The sequence below is a fragment of the Bombina bombina genome, chromosome 10 (assembly GCF_027579735.1).
Source record: "Bombina bombina isolate aBomBom1 chromosome 10, aBomBom1.pri, whole genome shotgun sequence".
In the NCBI taxonomy this organism is placed as follows: domain Eukaryota; kingdom Metazoa; phylum Chordata; class Amphibia; order Anura; family Bombinatoridae; genus Bombina; species Bombina bombina.
In genome coordinates, this window is record NC_069508.1 from 192,936,885 (window position 1) to 192,959,273 (window position 22,389).

The 22,389-nt window shown below is 40.9% G+C and overlaps 1 protein-coding gene across 1 annotated transcript in view; it reads right to left on the reverse strand.

The window, feature by feature from the left end:
* Nucleotides 1–22,389, reverse strand: part of LOC128640795 (ubiquitin carboxyl-terminal hydrolase 24) — a 385,043-nt gene that overhangs the window by 170,985 nt on the left and 191,669 nt on the right. The window contains exons 25-27 of the mRNA XM_053693215.1: nucleotides 14,381–14,541; nucleotides 3,801–3,862; nucleotides 3,506–3,697 (exon numbers count right to left, since the gene is read on the reverse strand). Coding sequence (XP_053549190.1) covers nucleotides 3,506–3,697; nucleotides 3,801–3,862; nucleotides 14,381–14,541 — 415 coding nt within the window. The remainder of the gene's footprint in view (nucleotides 1–3,505; nucleotides 3,698–3,800; nucleotides 3,863–14,380; nucleotides 14,542–22,389) is intronic.

Sequence of the window (22,389 nt, forward strand, 5' to 3'; positions counted from 1 at the left end):
GATCCAGGACTGGTCTGAATACATTTTCTTTCTTTGGGACAATGAATAGGTTTGAATAAAACCCCAAACCTTGTTCCTGAGGAGGAACTGGCATGATTACCCCTGAAGACTCCAGGTCTGAAACACACTTCAGAAAAGCCTGAGCTTTTACTGGATTTACAGGAGGTCTTACTCTGAATCCTATTCGATACCCTTGAGAGACAATGCTCTGAATCCAATGATTTTGGACAGATTTTATCCAAAAATCCTTGAAAAACCTTAATCTGCCCCCTACCAGCTGAGCTGGCATGAGGGCCACACCTTCATGCGGATTTAGGGGCTGACTTTGGTTTCCTAAATGGCTTGGATTTATTTCCAAGCAGATTCCTTGGGGGGAGGATTGAGTTTCTGTTCCTTATTCTGACGAAAGGAACGAAAACGGTTAGAAGCCTTAGATTTACCCTTAGGTTTTTTATCCTGAGGCAAAAACACTCCTTTTCCCCCAGTGATAGTTGAAATAATAGAATCCAACTGAGAACCAAATAAATTATTAACTTTGAAAGAAAGAGATAGTAATCTAGATTTAGATGTCTTATCAGCATTCCAAGATTTAAGCCACAAAGCCCTTCTAGCTAAAACAGCTAAAGACATGGATCTAACATCAATTTTGATAATATCAAAAATGGCATCACAAATAAAATGATTAGCATGTTGCAGTAAGCGAACAACGCTAGATATGTCAGAATCCAATTCGTGTTGCGCTAAATTTTCCAACCAGAAAGTTGATGCAGCCGCAACATCAGCCAAAGAAATAGCAGGTCTGAGAAGATGACCTGAATATAAATAGGCCTTCCTTAGATAAGATTCAAGCTTCCTATCTAAAGGATCCTTAAAGGAAGTGCTATCTTCCATAGGAATAGTGGTACGTTTAGCAAGAATAGAAATATCCCCATCAACTTTGGGGATTTTCCCCCAAAACTCTATAGATTTTGCCGGTAAAGGATACAATTTTTTAAACCGTAAAGAAGGAATAAAAGTAGAACCTGGCTTATTCCATTCCCTAGAAATCATATCAGAAATAGCCGCAGGAATGGGAAAAACCCCTGGGGAAACCACAGGAGGTTTAAAAACAGCATTTAAACGTTTATTAGACTGAACGTCAATAGGACTGGTTACCTCAATATCTAAAGTAATTAACACAATTAACGCATATACTCTATTTTAAATAAGTAGATTTGTCAGTGTCAAAGTCTGAGGAAGGATCTTCTGTTTCAGATAGATCCTCATCAGAAGAGGATGAATTATGTTGTGGTCATTTGAAATTTCATCAGCTAAATGAGAAGTTTTAAAAGACCTTTTACGTTTATTAGAAGGTGGAAATGCAGACAAAGCCTTCATAATAGAATCAGAAACAAATTCTTTAAAATTTACAGGTATATCATGCACATTAGAAGTTGAAGGAACTGCAACTGGCAATGTACTATTACTGATGGAAACACTATCTGCATGTAAAAGTTTATCATGACAACTATTACAAATGACATTCGGTGGAATAATTTCTACAATTTTACAACAAATGCACTTAGCTTTGGTAGAACCAATGTCAGGCAGCAATGTTCCAGGAGAAACTTCTGAGACAGGATCAGATTGGGACATCTTGCACAATGTAAGAGAAAAAACAACATATAAAGCAAAATTATCTATTTCCTTATATGACAGTTTCAGGAAAGGGGAAAAATGCAATAGCATAGGCCTCTGAAAGCAAAAAGCAAGAGGCAAACAAACAAGGGGTATTGAAATAATGAAAAAAGTTTGGCGCCAAGTATGACACACAACGTAACGTAAACTCTTTTTTGGCGCCAAAAATGACCGGAAATGACACACTTGCGTCACTAATGACGCCGCTGTGTGAAAGGTCTTGGCGTCACGTATGACGCCGGAAGTGACAAAGTTGCGTCATAAACTTACTTTTTCGCGCCAAAATGTTTTTTCCGCGCCAAGAATGACGCAATAAAGTTTAGCATTTGACGCACCCGCGGGCCTAATACCCGCAATTGCAAGAAGTAGTCAATTGAAAAAAGACTAAACCCCAGGTAAGAAATAAATTTCTTTAAAAATGTTTACATTCCCAAATATGAAACTGACAGTCTGCAGAAGGAAATACATGAACCTGACTCATGGCAAATATAAGTACAATACATATATTTAGAACTTTATATAAATGCATAAAGTGCCAAACCATAGCTGAGAGTGTCTTAAGTAATGAAAACATACTTACCAAAAGACACCCATCCACATATAGCAGATAGCCAAACCAGTACTAAAACGGTTATTAGTAGAGGTAATGGTAAATTGAGAGTATATCGTCGATCTGAAAAGGGAGGTAGGAGATGAATCTCTACGACCGATAACAGAGAACCTATGAAATAGACCCCCGTTAGGGAAATCATTGTATTCAAATAAGTGATACTCCTTTCACGTCCCTCTGACATTCGCTGTACTCTGAGAGGAATCGGGCTTCAACAATGCTGAGACGCGCATATCAACGTAGAAATCTTAGCACAAACTTACTTCACCACCTCCATAGGAGGCAAAGTTTGTAAAACTGAATTGTGGGTGTGGTGAGGGGTGTATTTATAGGCATTTTGAGGTTTGGGAAACTTTGCCACTCCTGGTAGGATTGTATATCCCATATGTCACTAGCTCATGGACTCTTGCCAATTACATGAAAGAAAGATGTTTGACTAGGCATGTGCATTCATATTTTTCTTTTAACAACAAATGATGAATATGGCCGCCAGCAGCAGCGCTCCTCTTTTTTGGAGCCAGATTTCTACGTGTGAAAATGCAGCTCACAAAGGATCTGTGAAAATCCACAGCTTAGTCTGCTGCATTTTCACAAGAAGAAATCTGGCTCAGAAGAGAGCTGTATGTCGCTCCTGGGGGCCATATTGATCGCTAAAACAAATGCACATGCCTACATTTGACACCATCATTCCTTTAAAGGGACATTACAATGAAAGGCATTACATGCTTTAACTAGAGCATACAATTACTGCATCATTGAGCTTACTTAGTGTTTAATCCATGCAAAGGTGTTACACACACATATACATATATATATATATATATATATATATATATATATACACATATATATATATATATATATATATATACACACATATATATATATATATATATATATACACATATATATATACACATATATACACATATATATATATATATATATATATATATATATATATGTATATATATATATATATATATATATATATATATATATATATATATATATAAAATGGTCCTTTTTATAAAGCATATACAGTAGTATTAGAAAGCAATTCTGCACACTTTCAGTGCAACCTCTGTCAAAATTTCAATTACACAGTTGTCATTTTGCCCACTGGATCATCTCCTAACTAACACTAGAGGGGTCATGGTTTAAATTGTTGTTGAAATGTGAATTGGTATCTTTATAAGGTTTCCCAAGAACACATACCAAGCATTTCCTTCTCATTGCCGCACAGTGAGAGCAGAGTCTTTATGAGCCGCAGGTGCCCGGCTAACCAAACGTTGTCAGCTTCACTTGTTTCACAATCAACTGTACGATTAGGTTCAAAATTATCCAGCCATGTGATTTCATCCTCTAGCATGGTTGCTGGACTGATACTTAGATGGTCCATCTCTGCTGCTGTATAGGGCAGAAGTGCACAGATCTGAGGTTAAAAGAGACCGGCACATACAGACTTGTTCCATAATACAACTGAAAATATTATCAGTTCAGGTATGCTTACATGTCAAGTCGTCCAGTAGCTGACACCTCAAATCAAAGTACTCTGTACACTGGGCTAGCAACCTAAAAAATAAATATATACCATCAATAAATGTATGAATTTGCTTGGTCAACAAGTAACGTACTTCAGTACTCTAGAAGGCTATTAAACTAAGCGTCTAGAGAGTCTAGCACTAATCCTGTGTCCATAAAATAACATGTTTCTAAACTAACCTGACCGCTCTGATTGTGGAAAGCTTTATTTTCTATTCCGTGTTACTTTCCTGGCTATAAATGGTGCAATAAAAGCATTTACACAAGTTGTGAACAGCACTGTGGAGATACAAGTAAAATACACTCTACATCACTTTATACGGAACATTTAAGGCCTTAAAAAACTAAAGACAATAAAATATTTTATTCATGCCTGAAATATAACAATTGAAATCTGGATAGAAAGTATTAAAAGTATTTGTCTAAGCAAAATGTGCAATGTCTCAGTCCAGGGACATATCCCTGAAAAGCTGTTTATGTTTAGCTTATCTCCTTAATTAGGGACACATGTAAATAAACTATTGCACTAATCAAGCAACCACTCTCTATAAAGAGTGGTTGCTTAATCCACTACAGGATTTCTGGGGGGTTGTGGAAAAACCATGTTCAGATTTAATTTACAGCAAACGTGGGCAAGATAATGAACGTGCACTGCATAAGTAATACAGTTTTAGAAAGACAAAAAATAAGTTTAAAATTTTTTTAAACTTATTTTTTTGTTTGTGTAATTTTGGCGGTTGCTGTCAGAAAAAGATAAATTATGCTTACCTGATAATTTAATTTTCTTCTGATGGAAAGAGTTCACAGCAGCATTCATTACTTTTGGGAAATAAATACACCGGAGGAGGCAAAGACACCCCAGCCAAAGGCTTAAATACTCCTCCCACTCCCCTCATCCCCCCAGTCATTCTGCCGAGGAACAAGGAACAGTAGAAGAAATATCAAGGTGAAAAGGTGCCAGAAGAATATAAGGATGCCCCACAGATTACGAGTGGGGTGCTGTGCACTCTTTCCATCAGAAGAAAATTAAATTATCAGGTAAGCATAATTTATGTTTTTCTTTTTAAATGGAAAGAGTCCACAGCAGCATTCATTACTTTTGGGAAATCAATACCCAAGCTAAAGAAGACACTGAATGCCAAGACGGGAGGGTACATAGGCATCCCAAACTGAGGCCACCAGACCTGAACCACAACCCAACAAAAAATCCTGCTTCCTCGAAGCCGAGAAAAATTTGAAATTTTTTTTGAAGAAAAACCCCGGTGACACCAAACAAGAGACCACAAACTGACTCGACTGAGCCAACAGTCCTCCAAGAGATACCGTTGCCCCAATAAATGGTTCCTCCAACCAACGAAGCCCCCAGGGGCAAAGCAAGGAACCGAAGCAACCAAAAGGTTCCTTTAATACGACCGAAAACACCTCAAGTGTGTGAAGACCCGGCTCACAGAGACAAAAATTGATCCAAACCGAGAACAAGGACACACCACCTGAAGCAAAAAAACTGAATAATCCGGACACAGAGATAGGATAACATCACCCCAACATCCTGCAAGCAAGAATGTAACAGAAGACGCAAAGTCCTCCCAGCGCCCACCCACAGAAGACCAAAGTATTCATCATGAAAATGTGTAATAGACCCAGGACAAAACCGCAGGATCAACAACACATTTTTTTTTCCATAACAAGACGACCCCCAAGAGCTTGCAAGGAATGAAGAAGCAGTCCGACTCCTCAGTAAGTGGACCGTACAAAAACAATTTCACAGCAACCTTAGCCGCCCGACCTACACTTAGGCCCCTAAAAAGGAGAACACAAGCCTTCATCAAGGCCTCCCGAGAAGGAGAATATACCCTCGGAATCTGAAGGTAGAGAAAACCATCTACTGTGTAGGAACAAGGAGAAAAAGAAAACCTCTCCCTACAGACTGAGCTAACAAGCTCTCACAGACAAAGGATACCTCGATCCCCAGACCGCTCGAACATTCCTTTATTAAGAAAGCTGCCACAGCAGGATTCAAACTCTAAGCCATCAGCTTACTAGGCAGGGTAGTTATCCCTTAGGCCACTAAAGTCCTGCAAGCAGACCCATACCCAGCTGGACCAACCCAGCCACACAGATCCAGTACAGGAACAAAAAGAATCCCGAAACTTATACAGCAACGAGCGAAGAGATGGAAGAACCATCTCACCAGAGTACAAGGACAACTCGACTCTGACCCTAGGTAAGGCCATAAACTGATAAGTATCAAAACAAGGCCCACAATCTACTTAGAACTGGGAAGGCCCCAGGCGGACCAACTCCACCCTTTGCCTCCCGGCCCAAAGAGGTGTTAAACAAAAAAGAACCTCATCCCCAAAGAAAGGAGAATAGTCCCTATGAAAGGGAAAGAACCGGAAAGAACAACAATGACCCAAAGGTAAGTGGGTATAAAAACCCCAACGTAAATGTCCTAGGAGAGGACCCCCTTACATGTCGCATGCCAAACAGAGGCACAGCCAACCCCATTTACCTGCAAAGCAGAAATCCAAGGGACACTAGCAACCAACCAGGGAATTGCAACCCTAAGGAGCAATGGAAATTCAAACCCCACGCCAGCAGTAGAGTCGAAACCCACACTCAAAAGGCGCTAGCCACTCAGGAACTCCCAGATGACATGGGATAATCCGTAAGGAGTAATAAATATTCTAATACCAGGGCAAATCTGACCCGGACAGGTAGATAGATCAAGGACACAGCCCAAGTTCCCACTACCAGAGAACACCCTGACCAATACTGAGATCCCAGAATACAAAATAGGATTAGGAAAAGGAGCTAAGCCCCAGAAACAGTCTCTCTGAACTATTAGAAGCCTGGACCTATTTTCCTTCAGACAGTCTCACCCTAGAACTAAACACCCTAACTGGCCAAAAGTGAGACAAAAAGGGTAATGGACACATATCCTAAATTCGGATAGCGAGAGACTCACAGACCCGAATAAAGAAAGGGACCACCCCTAGTTAAAGTTCCACGCTCCAAGGAGCTGGGCCAGAAGTCGCATGAAGGGACCTCTTAGCCACAGGACAACAGTAGGGAACCTTGAAGTCCACAAAACCCTTCTAGCCGGGCTAGGCTCTCCATTACCTCCACACCAGCAGAGGGTATAGAGAAAAAACATAATTTATGTAAGAACTTACCTGATAAATTCATTTCTTTCATATTAGCAAGAGTCCATGAGCTAGTGACGTATGGGATATACATTCCTACCAGGAGGGGCAAAGTTTCCCAAACCTCAAAATGCCTATAAATACACCCCTCACCACACCCACAATTCAGTTTAACGAATAGCCAAGAAGTGGGGTGATAAAAAAGTGCGAAAGCATATAAAATAAGGAATTGGAATAATTGTGCTTTATACAAAATCATAACCACCACAAAAAAAGGGCGGGCATCATGGACTCTTGCTAATATGAAAGAAATGAATTTATCAGGTAAGTTCTTACATAAATTATGTTTTCTTTCATGTAATTAGCAAGAGTCCATGAGCTAGTGACGTATGGGATAATGACTACCCAAGAAGTGGATCTTTCCACACAAGAGTCACTAGAGAGGGAGGGATAAAATAAAGAAAGCCAATTCCTGCTGAAAATAATCCACACCCAAAATAAAGTTTAACGAAAAACATAAGCAGAAGATTCAAACTGAAACCGCTGCCTGAAGAACTTTTCTACCAAAAACTGCTTCAGAAGAAGAAAATACATCAAAATGGAAGAATTTAGTAAAAGTATGCAAAGAGGACCAAGTTGCTGCTTTGCAGATCTGGTCAACCGAAGCTTCATTCCTAAACGCCCAGGAAGTAGAAACTGACCTAGTAGAATGAGCTGTAATTCTCTGAGGCGGAGTTTTACCCGACTCAACATAGGCAAGATGAATTAAAGATTTCAACCAAGATGCCAAAGAAATGGCAGAAGCTTTCTGGCCTTTTCTAGAACCGGAAAAGATAACAAATAGACTAGAAGTCTTACGAAAAGATTTCGTAGCTTCAACATAATATTTCAAAGCTCTAACAACATCCAAAGAATGCAACGATTTCTCCTTAGAATTCGGACATAATGAAGGAACCACAATTTCTCTACTAATGTTGTTGGAATTCACAACTTTAGGTAAAAATTCAAAAGAAGTTCGCAACACAGCCTTATCCTGATGAAAAATCAGAAAAGGAGACTCACAAGAAAGAGCAGATAATTCAGAAACTCTTCTGGCAGAAGAGATGGCCAAAAGGAACAAAACTTTCCAAGAAAGAAATTTAATGTCCAATGAATGCATAGGTTCAAACGGATGAGCTTGAAGAGCTCCCAGAACCAAATTCAAACTCCAAGGAGGAGAAATTGACTTAATGACAGGTTTTATACGAACCAAAGCTTGTACAAAACAATGAATATCAGGAAGAATAGCAATCTTTCTGTGAAAAAGAACAGAAAGAGCAGAGATTTGTCCTTTCAAAGAACTTGCGGACAAACCCTTATCTAAACCATCCTGAAGGAACTGTAAAATTCTCGGTATTCTAAAAGAATGCCAGGAAAAATGATGAGAAAGACACCAAGAAATATAAGTCTTCCAGACTCTATAATATATCTCTCGAGATACAGATTTACGAGCCTGTAACATAGTATTAATCACAGAGTCAGAGAAACCTCTTTGACCAAGAATCAAGCGTTCAATCTCCATACCTTTAAATTTAAGGATTTCAGATCCTGATGGAAAAAAGGACCTTGTGACAGAAGGTCTGGTCTTAACGGAAGAGTCCACGGTTGGCAAGAGGCCATCCGGACAAGATCCGCATACCAAAACCTGTGAGGCCATGCCGGAGCTACCAGCAGAACAAACTAGCATTCCTTCAGAATCTTGGAGATTACTCTTGGAAGAAGAACTAGAGGCGGAAAGATATAGGCAGGATGATACTTCCAAGGAAGTGATAATGCATCCACTGCCTCCGCCTGAGGATCCCGGGATCTGGACAGATACCTGGGAAGTTTCTTGTTTAGATGGGACGCCATCAGATCTATTTCTGGAAGTTCCCACATTTGAACAATCTGAAGAAATACATCTGGGTGAAGAGACCATTCGCCCGGATGCAACGTTTGGCGACTGAGATAATCCGCTTCCCAATTGTCTATACCTGGGATATGAACCGCAGAGATTAGACAGGAGCTGGATTCCGCCCAAACCAAAATTCGAGATACTTCTTTCATAGCCAGAGGACTGTGAGTCCCTCCTTGATGATTGATGTATGCCACAGTTGTGACATTGTCTGTCTGAAAACAAATGAACGATTCTCTCTTCAGAAGAGGCCAAAACTGAAGAGCTCTGAAAATTGCACAGAGTTCCAAAATATTGATCGGTAATCTCACCTCCTGAGATTCCCAAACTCCTTGTGCCGTCAGAGATCCCCACACAGCTCCCCAACCTGTGAGACTTGCATCTGTTGAAATTACAGTCCAGGTCGGAAGCACAAAAGAAGCCCCCTGAATTAAACGATGGTGATCTGTCCACCATGTTAGAGAGTGTCGAACAATCGGTTTTAAAGATATTAATTGAGATATCTTCGTGTAATCCTTGCACCATTGCTTCAGCATACAGAGCTGAAGAGGTCGCATGTGAAAACGAGCAAAGGGGATCGCGTCCGATGCAGCAGTCATAAGACCTAGAATTTCCATGCATAAGGCTACCGAAGGGAATGATTGTGATTGAAGGTTTCGACAAGCTGTAATCAACTTTAGACGTCTCTTGTCTGTTAAAGACAGAGTCATGGACACTGAATCCATCTGGAAACCCAGAAAGGTTACCCTTGTCTGAGGAATCAAAGAACTTTTTGGTAAATTGATCCTCCAACCATGATCTTGAAGAAACAAAACAAGTCGATTCGTATGAGATTCTGCTAAATGTAAAGACTGAGCAAGTACCAAGATATCGTCCAAATAAGGAAATACCACAATACCCTGTTCTCTGATTACAGACAGCAGGGCACCGAGAACCTTTGTAAAAATTCTTGGAGCTGTAGCTAGGCCAAACGGCAGAGCCACAAACTGGTAATGCTTGTCCAGAAACGAGAATCTCAGAAACTGATAATGATCTGGATGAATCGGAATATGCAGATATGCATCCTGTAAATCTATTGTGGACATATAATTCCCTTGCTGAACAAAAGGTAAGATAGTCCTTACAGTTACCATCTTGAACGTTGGTATCCTTACATAACGATTCAATATTTTTAGATCCAGAACTGGTCTGAAAGAATTCTCCTTCTTTGGTACAATGAAGAGATTTGAATAAAACCCCATCCCCTGTTCCGGAACTGGAACTGGCATAATTACTCCAGTCAACTCTAGATCTGAAACACATTTCAGAAATGCTTGAGCTTTTACTGGATTTACTGGGACACGGGAAAGAAAAAATCTCTTTGCAGGAGGTCTCAACTTGAAACCAATTCTGTACCCTTCTGAAACAATGCTCTGAATCCAAAGATTGTGAACAGAATTGATCCAAATTTCCTTGAAAAAACGTAACCTGCCCCCTACCAGCTGAGCTGGAATGAGGGCCGCACCTTCATGTGGACTTAGAAGCAGGCTTTGCCTTTCTAGCTGGCTTGGATTTATTCCAGACTGGAGATGGTCTCCAAACTGAAACTGCTCCTGAGGATGAAGGATCAGGCTTTTGTTCTTTGTTGAAACGAAATGAACGAAAACGATTATTAGCCCTGTTTTTACCTTTAGATTTTTTATCCTGTGGTAAAAAAGTTCCTTTCCCACCAGTAACAGTTGAAATAATGGAATCCAACTGAGAACCAAATAATTTGTTACCCTGGAAAGAAATGGAAAGTAAAGTTGATTTAGAAGCCATATCAGCATTCCAAGTTTTAAGCCATAAAGCTCTTCTAGCTAAAATAGCTAGAGACATAAACCTGACATCAACTCTGATAATATCAAAAATGGCATCACAGATAAAATTATTAGCATGTTGAAGAATAATAATAATATCATGAGAATCACGATGTGTTACTTGTTGCGCTAAAGTTTCCAACCAAAAAGTTGAAGCTGCAGCAACATCAGCCAAAGATATAGCAGGTCTAAGAAGATTACCTGAACACAGATAAGCTTTTCTTAGAAAGGACTCAATTTTCCTATCTAGAGGATCCTTAAACGAAGTACCATCTGACGTAGGAATAGTAGTACGTTTAGCAAGGGTAGAAATAGCCCCATCAACTTTAGGGATCTTGTCCCAAAATTCTAATCTGTCAGACGGCACAGGATATAATTGCTTAAAACGTTTAGAAGGAGTAAATGAATTACCCAAATTATCCCATTCTTTGGAAATTACTGCAGAAATAGCATCAGGGACAGGAAAAACTTCTGGAATAACTACAGGAGTTTTAAAAACCTTATTTAAACGTTTAGATTTAGTATCAAGAGGACCAGAATCCTCTATTTCTAAAGCAATTAGGACTTCTTTAAGTAAAGAACGAATAAATTCCATTTTAAATAAATATGAAGATTTATCAGCATCAACCTCTGAGACAGAATCCTCTGAACCAGAGGAATCATCAGAATCAGAATGATGATGTTCAGTTAAAAATTCATCTGTAGGGAGAGAAGTTTAAAAGATTTTTTACGTTTACTAGAAGGAGAAATAACAGACATAGCCTTCTTTATGGATTCAGAAACAAAATCTCTTATATTATCAGGAACATTCTGCACCTTAGATGTTGAAGGAACTGCAACAGGCAATGGTACTTTACTAAAGGAAATATTATCTGCTTTAACAAGTTTGTCATGACAATCAATACAAACAGCTGGAGGAATAGCTACCAAAAGTTTACAGCAGATACACTTAGCTTTGGTAGATTCAGCACTTGACAGCGATTTTCCTGTAGTATCTTCTGACTCAGATGCAACGTGAGACATCTTGCAATATGTAAGAGAAAAAACAACATATATATAAAGCAAAATTGATCAAATTCCTTAAATGACAGTTTCAGGAATGGGAAAAAATGCCAAAGAACAAGCTTCTAGCAACCAGAAGCAATAAAAAATGAGACTTAAATAATGTGGAGACAAAAGTGACGCCCATATTTTTTCGCGCCAAATAAGACGCCCACATTATTTGGCGCCTAAATGCTTTTTGGCGCCAAAAATGACGCCACATCCGGAACGCCGACATTTTTGGCGCAAAATAACGTCAAAAAATGACGCAACTTCCGGCGACACGTATGACGCCGGAAACGGAAATAGAATTTTTGCGCCAAAAAAGTCCGCGCCAAAAATGACGCAATAAAATGAAGCATTTTCAGCCCCCGCGAGCCTAACAGCCCACAGGGAAAAAGTCAAATTTTAAGGTAAGAAAAAAATGTTAAATTAAAATGCATTATCCCAAATATGAAACTGACTGTCTGAAAATAAGGAAAGTTGAACATTCTGAGTCAAGGCAAATAAATGTTTGAATACATATATTTAGAACTTTATAAACAAAGTGCCCAACCATAGCTAGGAGTGTCACAGAAAATAAGACTTACTTACCCCAGGACACTCATCTACATATAGTAGATAGCCAAACCAGTACTGAAACGAGAATCAGTAGAGGTAATGGTATATATAAGAGTATATCGTCGATCTGAAAAGGGAGGTAAGAGATGAATCTCTACGACCGATAACAGAGAACCTATGAAATAGACCCCGTAGAAGGAGATCACTGCATTCAAATAGGCAATACTCTCCTCACATCCCTCTGACATTCACTGCACGCTGAGAGGAAAACCGGGCTCCAACTTGCTGCGGAGCGCATATCAACGTAGAATCTAGCACAAACTTACTTCACCACCTCCATCGGAGGCAAAGTTTGTAAAACTGAATTGTGGGTGTGGTGAGGGGTGTATTTATAGGCATTTTGAGGTTTGGGAAACTTTGCCCCTCCTGGTAGGAATGTATATCCCATACGTCACTAGCTCATGGACTCTTGCTAATTACATGAAAGAAATAAGGCGCTAAACCTTCCCAGATCCTGGTAACCCTGAGCTAGACCAATCCCCACAGGGAACAACCATTATCCGGAACACAGATCCCCAAAAGGGTATCTGACTCACCTGGAGACATGAAAAGAAACCTATAGGTCTCAACACTTGGACAGACCACACAGCCCAAGAATAAAAACTGCATCTAGAACACTAGAACAGCAGACACATCCCCTATAAGGAGTCCAGAATCTGAATCAGATATTATAATCGTGTCGGTATACGAATCCTCCGTAACTGAATCTGAAATGATCACAGGCTCAGCATCAGAATCCCCCATAGCTTTAGGAAGGGGTAGTAATATGGACTACTCAGTAATAACAAAACGGCACCTGACACCACCTCCTATAACCAGACCCACGCGGACTATTAAATATCAGGCGCCACACGGTCGGGAATGCGGAAACGGGAACGGAGCGTAACCACGCCCGGACACAGGGTGAACCGTATAGTCCAAAAAGTGCATACAGCCAACAGGTCACGTCAATACCAAAGGCATCAAAGTTCCAACCATGAGTCCATTACCTCACACATAAGCAGGTTGAATCGCATAACATGATAATAAAACCCTCTGTCCCATAATCCCCCTCAAGGGAAAATTAACCCTCGATTCCAAGATCAAAACAGACTCACTGAGACCCAATGTTAAAAGTTAAACATTGCATAAAGTAAAATGAAACAATCTTACCGGAATCAACGCTGTAGAACAAGAAACGGCCTTTCAAGTGTGACGAATAGTAGCATCGCCTCCGCCATGGAGAGAAGAAAGCAGGCAGTGAAGCGTAGTTTGACAACGCTTATTGCTTGAGGAGCTGTTAATCTGAATCGGGATGGTTTCGCAGAAACTTCCTGCATCTCCAGACTCTAACTTTCATCCAAGCCCTCACTGAGAGACTAACAGGACTACTAAAAACTCCCGTCCCATGCCAAAGAGTACTTACTACCCCTCATAAGAGACAAAAATCTAAAATTAAAGAATTCTGACGCGTCTCTACCAACCTCCTGAGACGAAAGGCAAAGAATGACTGGGGGATGAGGGGAGCGGGAGGAGTATTTAAGCCTTTGGCTGAGGTGTCTTTGCCTCCTCCAGGTGGCCAGGTTCTTATTTCCCAAAAGTAATGAAAGCTGCTGTGGACTCTTTCCATTTAAGAAGAAAAACAAGATTTACACAGCAGTATCAGCTGTGCACAAACACTAATTTTTAAGTTTCAATGTCAGTTTATAAAGGTTTAAAAACATTGGTCATATGCCCAAACTACAGCACTTTCACATACATGACAAGGGCGGTAATGTATATATCGAATTTAGGTCCCAATAAAATAAATTCACACCGCTTATCTTTTTTTTTTTTAAAGGGGCTTCATAAAAGTGTTTGTGTGTGTGTTGACATTTCTGAAGCAACTTTTTTGCATATGTTTTCATTAGGCGAGGCTATTCGGATGTAACAGTGTTATTTAGTTATAAATAAAAGACAGTCTTACAGATATTGTCGCAAGCCTCAGTACCTCTGGTTAATGCCTCGCATGATACTTGTTGGAGACCAGAGGGGAAGCTGAGCAGACAGAATAACTCTAAGTATGAAAAGGTTCGGCTTCTGTACATCAGGGTAAGTGGACGTATCCGTTTGACTGAGCGTATACAGCTGGTCACAGGCAACACGACGAATCTACACCAGGAAGACATAAGTACAAATGTAAAATAAAAAAGTATTTTCAATAACAGATTACGCTTTATAAAATGCAAGACATATTACAGTAAAACCTTTTCAACAGCATTTTCATCCTTTATGAATCTCTCTTCTCCATTTACCCCCCAAAAAATACTTCTATCCTAAGGTTTTCAGGAAAAACTGCTTACCTGATAAATTTCTCTCTTTCCGGGCATGGAGAGTCCACGACTTCATTCCAATTACTAGTAGGATATTCAACTCCTGGCCAGCAGGACGACGCAAAGAGCACCCCAGCAGAGCTGTTAAGTGTCATTTCCCTTACCCATAACCCCCAGTCATTCTGCCGAAGAGAAATGGAAAAAGAAGATAACACAAGGTGAGGTGCCTGAGGTTTACACAAAAAAAAAAAAACTGTTTTAAATTTAAAAAAGTGTGGGGTCGTGGATTCTCCATGCCTGGAAAGAAAGAAATCAGGTAAGCATAAATTTTGTTTTCTTTCCTATGGCATGGAGAGTCCACAACTTAATTCCAATTACTAGTGTGAACCAATACCCAAGCTAGAGGACACAGAGTGAATAGGTAAGGAGAACAAGAAAGACGGACCTAAACAGAAGGCAGCACCGCTTGAAGAACTTTTCTCCCAAAAGAAGCCTCTGCTGAGACAAAAGTAATACATTTTTAGAATTGGAAAAGGTATGCAAAGAGGAACAAGTAGCTATTCAACCAGAGAGAAAAGAAAGTAGAAGTGGCCTTCTGACCTTTGCGCTTACCAGAGAAAACAATGAAGAAGATTGTTGAAAATCTTTAGTCGCTTGGAGGTAAAACATCCAGGTTATGCAACAGACGTTCCTTCTGGGAAGAAGGATTGGGACAAAAAGAAGGAACAACAATTTCCTGATTAATATTGCGATTCAACACTACCTTAGGAATTAATCCCAGCTTTATAAGAAGGACCCCCTTATCCGCATGAAAAATAAGGTAAAGGGAATCACACTGCAGAGCGAAAGCCCAGAGACTCTGCAAGCAGAAGAAATAGCAAGAAGAAACAAAACCTTCACGGATAACAATTTAATATCAACAGAATGAATCAGCTCAAATGGAGCCTGCTGCAAAACTTTAGGAACAAGGTTAAGGCTCCTACGAGGAGCAACAGGTTTAAACACAGACCTGATTCTGACCAAGGCCTGAACAAAAAATTGGACATCTGGCAAATCTGCCAGATGTTTGTGCAAAAGAATTGACAGTGCAGAAATCTGACCCTTCAGAGTACTGACCGACAAACCCTTCTCCAGGCCCTCCTGAAGTAAAGATACAATTCTGTATACCCTTACCCTGCTCCAAGAGAAACCCTTCGATTCACAACAATAGAGGTATTTGCACCAAACCTTATGGTAAATTTTGCGAGTAACAGGTTCACGAGCCTGAAGCATGGTATTAATGACCGTCTCAGAAGCCACACCTAGTAAAAACTAGGGGTTCAATCTCCAAGCAGTCAGCTTCAGAGAATCTAGAATTGGATGGAGGAAAGGACCCTGAAGCAGAAGGTCCTTCCTCAGAGGCAACCTCCAAGGTCGAAGAGATGACATCTTCACCAGATCCTGCGAGGCCATGCAGGAGCTATTAGAATCACAGATGCTGTCTCCTGTTTGATACAAGCAATGACTCGTGGAAGGAGAGCAAACTGAGGAAATAGGTATGCCAGGTTGAAGATCCAAGGAACCGCCAGAGCGCCTATCAGAGCGGCCTGAAGATCTCTTGACCTTGAACCGTACTTTGGACGCCATCAGATCCAACTCTGGAAACCCCCACTTAAGGGTTATCATTGAGAACACCTCCGGATGGAGAGCCTACTCCCTGGGATGAAAAGTCTGTCTGTTCATAAAATCCGCCTCCCAGTTGTCCACCCCTGGAATGTGGATGGCAGATAGGAGGCAATTGTGAGCTTCCGCCCATTGCAGAATGCGAGTCACCTCCTTCATTGCTAAGGAACTCAGAGTTCCTCTCTGGTGGTTGATGTAAGCCACCAAGGTGATGTTGTCCGATTGGAATCTGATAAACCGGACTGAAGAAAATTGAGGCCAAGCTATCAAGGCATTGAAGACTGCTCTCAACTCTAAGATGTTTATGGGAAGACTCCTCCTGAGTCCACAGGCCGAGCCTTTAAAGAGCCCCAAACTGTTCCCCAGCCTAACAGGCTGGTGTCCGTGGTCTCAATCACCCAGGAATGTCTCAGGTAGCATGTGCCCCAAGACAGATGGTCCTGTGAAATCCACCACGAGAGAGAGTCTTTTGTTAGGGGGTCCAGATCTATCCTCTACAAAGATCTGAATGGTTCTCCATTCCATTGACTGAGCATGCATAGTTGTAGAGGTCTCAGACGGAACCGAGCAAAAGGAATGATGTCCATGGAAGCAACCATCAGACCAATCACCTCCATGCATTGAGCCACTGATGGACGAATAGCCGACTGGAGGGAAAGGCACGAAGCAAGAAGTTTGACATCTGTCGGGAAAATCTTCATGGACAGGGAATCTATGACTGTCCCTAAGAAACACACCCTTGTAGCTGGAACAAGGGAACTCTTTTCCAGATTCACTTTCCACCCGTGGGAACGAAGAAAAGACAACATCTCTGTATGAGATTTTGCTAGTTGAAAAGATGACGCCTGAACCAAGATGTAATCTAGGTAAGGTACCACCGCAATTCTCTGAGATCTGACCACTGCCAAAAGAGCCCCCAGAAATTTTGTGAATATTCTGGGAGCCGTGGCAAGGTCAAAGAGGAAATGCTTGTCCAGAAAGGCAAACCTCAGAAACTGGTGATGATCCCTGTGAATGGGAACATGAAGATAAACGTCCCCCAGGTCTATGGTCATCATGAACTGACCCCTCTTGGACCAAAGGAAGAATGGAACGAATGGTTTCCATTTTGAAGGACAGAACCCTGAGGAATTTGTTGGGACACTTCTGGTCTAAAATGGGATGGAAAGTTCCCTCCTTTTTGCGAACCACAAAAAGATTTGAATAGAATCCTAGACCCCGTTCCCTTATAGGAACTGGAACAATCACTCCTTGGAAGAGACGTCCTTTACGCAGTTTAAGAAGGCCTCTCTCTTTACCTGGTTTGTAGATAATCCTGAAAGAATGAATCTGCACCTGGGAGGACAAGTCTTAAAGCCTATTCTGTTACCCTGGAATACTATGTCCCCAGCCCAAGGGTCTGGAACATCTCGTATCCAAGCCTGATGAAAAAGGGAAGTCTGCCCCCTACCTGACCCAGAACAGGGTCGGGGGCAATCCCTTCATGCCGATTTAGAATCAGTGGAAGGCTTTTTAGTTTGCTTCCCCTTATTCCAAGGCTGACTGGACCTCCAAGAGGTCTTGGATGGCTCCGGCTTGGAAGAGGAAGACTTCTATCCTTTGAAACTACGAAAGGAACAAAAATTTGAATTCTGGCGACCATTAGGTCTATTCTTCTTGTCCTGAGGTAGGAAAGATCCCTTTCCACCCGTAATCTTGGACCAAATAAAGTCTTACCATTATAAGGTAAAGACAAAAGCTTGGAATTGGAAGTTACATCAGCCGACCAAGAACTTAACCACAAAGCTCTGCGAGCAAGAACAGCAAAGCTAGAGATTTTGGCTCCTAGCCTATTCACTTGCATGTTGGCATTACAGATGCAAGTATTGGCTAGTTTAAGAGCCTTGATCCTATCTTGGATCTCCTTTATAGTAGCCTCTTCTGAAATCCGTTCAGACAAGGCATCACACTAAGATGCTGCTCCTGCCACCATAGCAATACTTGCAGCAGGTTGCCACTGCAATCCCTGGTGAATATACATTTTTTTGTAAGTAAGCCTCCAGCTTCTTATCCATGGGATCCTTGAAAGAACAACTATCCTCTATAGGAATAGTAGTTCTTTTTGCTAGAGTAGAGATAGCTCCTACCTTAGGCACAGTGCGCCACAAGTCACGAATGGAGTCAGCAAGAGGAAACATTTTTTTTTAAAAAAACAGGGGTAGGGGAAAAAAGAAATCCGTGGCTTATCCCATTCCTGAGCTAAAATTTCTGACATTTTATCCGGAACAGGAAAAACTTCCACAGATGAGGCAGTATCAAACTCTATTAAAGGGACAGTCAAGGCCAAAAAAAAAACTTTCATGATTCAAATAGGGCATGTAATTTTAAACAACTTTCTAATTTACTTTTATCACCAATGTTGCTTTGTTCTCTTGGTATTCTTAGTTGAAAGCTAAACCTAGGAGATTCATACGCTAATTTCTTAGACCTTGAAGGCCGCCTCTAATCTAAATGCATTTTGACAGTTTTTCACCACTACAGGGCATAAGTTCATGTGTTTCATATTGATAACATTGAGCTCATGCACGTGAATTTACTGAGGAGTGAGCACTGATTGGCTAAAATGCAAGTCTGTCAAAAGAACTGAAATAAGGGGGCAGTCTGCAGAGGCTTAGATACATGGTAATTACAGAGGTAAAACGTGTATTATAACTGTGTTGGTTATGCAAAACTGGGGAATGGGTAATTAAGGGATTATCCACCTTTTAAGCAACAACAATTCTGGTGTTGACTGTCCCTTTAAGTTAAGTTGATTTTTTTAGGGTTGACCACAACAAAAGGATCGGAGTCGTCCAAAGTAGCTAGAACTTCCTTCAGAAGCAACCTGAGGGGTTCAAGCTTAAATCTGAAATTAACTTCTTCAAAATTTTTCCCTATTATGTCAGAGTCTGAGATCTTGCCCTCAGAAGCTACTGAGGTATCTGCTTCATCAGACATTTGGGAGAGGTTGACCAGCGCAGAATTTTTTTTAGATTTCCTCTTATGCTTACCCATAGCAGGGAAAGTAGATAAAGCTGCAGATACCGCAGAAGTAATCTGTGCAGAAAAATCCCCTGGCAAATAAACACCCCTAGGAGGTTGAGAGGAAACAGAAGGCACTGTATGGGAAACTATTAAGGCTTGGGACATCTGTGGAGAAACCTGAGGCATATCATGCACAGCAGTATCCTGAGAGACATTTGGCTCAGAAGGCAGTAATTTGTCTTTGAATTTTAAAGTTTTCGATAAGCAGGAGGAGAAATCAAAATGTCATAGGTAGAACAATTTGAGCCTCTAAACAAAGTCCATAGCTACAGAATCAGTTCTCAATAATAAGGACTAAAATTAAAATCTATTTTCAAAATGTACCAGGAACTCACAGAAAAATTAGTTACCCAAAAATTATTAGATGCATATAAAAGAAAAAAACACCTCTCACGCTCCTAAAACCTCAGACTAACTGAGGAGTCCTACCGTACCGAGACCAGCCGAGATCAGCAGTCCTCCCCTTCTGTGAAAACGATCCAATCACAATCAGAGAGTCACAGCAACAGCCAAAGCTCAATATGACACGGAAAAGTGGAGAGTCACGTGAGCAGGCTAAAGGAAAAAGAAACTGTGCCACAGAAGGAAAGCGCGCGTTTCTAGCGGACACAAAAATAAAAGTAAAAAACGGACAGCATAAAACCGAATGATCCTTTTAGAATTCATAATAAGGTCTCCAATAAAAAGGTTTGAAATATCAAAACCCCATAAAAATCCTTGAGCAAGTCTCAAAGCAAGGGCAAACTGTAAGCAGATTATCTTCATTAACCCTATAGTCTCTCATTTAAAGTTAAATACATAAGTGCCTGTAAAACAGCCCATTACATTTACCCTCAATAAAAAGGATAGATTATGTGCCAATATATATCTACTTGAAGAATTAACCCCTAAAGTGCTGTCATTCAGTACCTAGAAGGCAAAAGCACTTATCTGTAGATCCAGGTGCAGGGCAGGAAACGGCTACTTAGGTGTGATAGATACTCCACTCCGTCAGGGACCTGTAGGAAAAGAAAGGAGAATGTAACAAACCCTGGCTTTCTGCAAAGGGGTAGCAAAGTGTTAGAAGTAAAGCAAAGACTTCCTCGCTGCCTTCTAACTGCTAAAAGCCACCACTAAACGTGGACACAGCTAGACCCCAAACCTTGCTTGCAGGGAAAAGTACCCATTAAAGGATTAAATCTTCTCAGACACTCATCTTTGCCATCCTCCCGATCATAGAGGCAAAGAATGACTGGGGGTTATGGGTAAGGGAAGTGACACTTAACAGCTCTGCTGGGGTGCTCTTTGCCGCCTCCTGCTGGCTAGGAGTTGAATATCCCACTAGTAATTGGAATGAAGTCGTGGACTCTCTATGCCATAAGAAAGAAAAGGTGTTTTACATTTATGTTTAAGAAAATAAGAAATGATGGAGACAGGTCAGGCAAAGAGCCAGCTTGGATCATGGTGTGACTAGGCCAAAAGCTAAAAGGAGAGAGTCCACGTCATTCAATTACTAGTGGGAATATAATTCCTGGCCAGCAGGAGGAGGCAAAGAGCACCACAGCAAAGCTGTTAAGTGTCACTCCCCTACCCATAATCCCCAGTCATTCAACCGAAGGGAAATGGAAAAGGACTAACACAAAGGTGTAGAGGTGCCTGAGGTTTAGTCAAAAATAACTGTCTTACTAAAAGGTGGGGTGATAGACTCTCCATATCCAGAAATAAATTTATCAGGTAAGCATAAATGTTGTTTTCTTTCGTAAGATATGAAGAGTCCACAACGTCATTCAATTACTAGTAGGAACCAATACCCAAGCTAGAGGACACAGAATGAACAGGGAGGGAGAACAGGACAGGCAGACCTAAACAGATGGCACCACCGCTTGAAGAACCTCTCTCCCAAAAGAGGCCTCAGCTGAGGCAAAAGTTTTAAATTTGGAAAATTTGGAAAAAGTATGCAGAGGACCAAGTTGCAGCCTTGTAAATCTGTTCCACAGAAGCTTCATTTTTGAAAGCCCAAGAAGACGAGACAGCCCTAGTGGAATGAGCTGTAATTCTCTCAGGAGGCTGCTGTCCAGCAGTCTCATAAGCAAAACATACTTCTCAACAAGAGGGAAAAAGTAGAAGTAGCCTTCTGACCCTTACGCTTTCCTGAGTGAGAAACAAACAAACAGGGCAGAAGACTGGCGAAAATCCTTAGTCGCCAGTAGGTAGAATTTTAGAGAATGAACAACATCCAGACGTTATTTATGAGAAGGAGGATTGGGACAGAGAGAAGGAACAACAGTTATACTATTTCTATCCAAAACCACTTTAGGAAGAAACCCCAATTTAGTACGAAGAACTGCCTTATCCGCATGAAAGATAAGGTAAGGCGAATCACACTGCAAATCTGAAAGTTCCAAAACTCTCTGAGCAGAAGAGATAGCAATAAGAAACAAAAACTTCCAAGATAGCAACTTAATATCTATGGAATGCATTGGCTCAAATGGAGCCTGCTGCAAAACTTTAAGAACAAGATTAAGGCTCCAAGGAGGAGCAACAAGTTTAAACAAAGGCCTTATTCTGACCAAGGCCTGACAAAAAGATTGAACATCTGGCATAACCACCAGACACTTGTGTAACAAAATAGATAATGCAGAAATCTGACCTTTCAGAGAACTGACTGACAACCCTTTCTCCAAACCTTCCTGAAGAAAAGACAAAATTCTAGGAATCTTGGAGTAGCCCTTAGACTCACACCAATAAAAGGTATTTACGCCATACCTTATGATACATTTTTCGAGTAACAGGCTTACAAGCCTGGATCATGGTCTCAATGACCAACTCAGAAAATCCACGCTTTAGACAGAACTAAGCGTTTAATCTCCAAGCAGTCAACTTCAGAGAAACGAGATTTGGATGGAGGAACGGACCCTGAGTTAGAAAGTTCTTCCTCAGAGGCAAGCTCCAAGGTGGCCGAGATTACATCTTCACTAGGTCT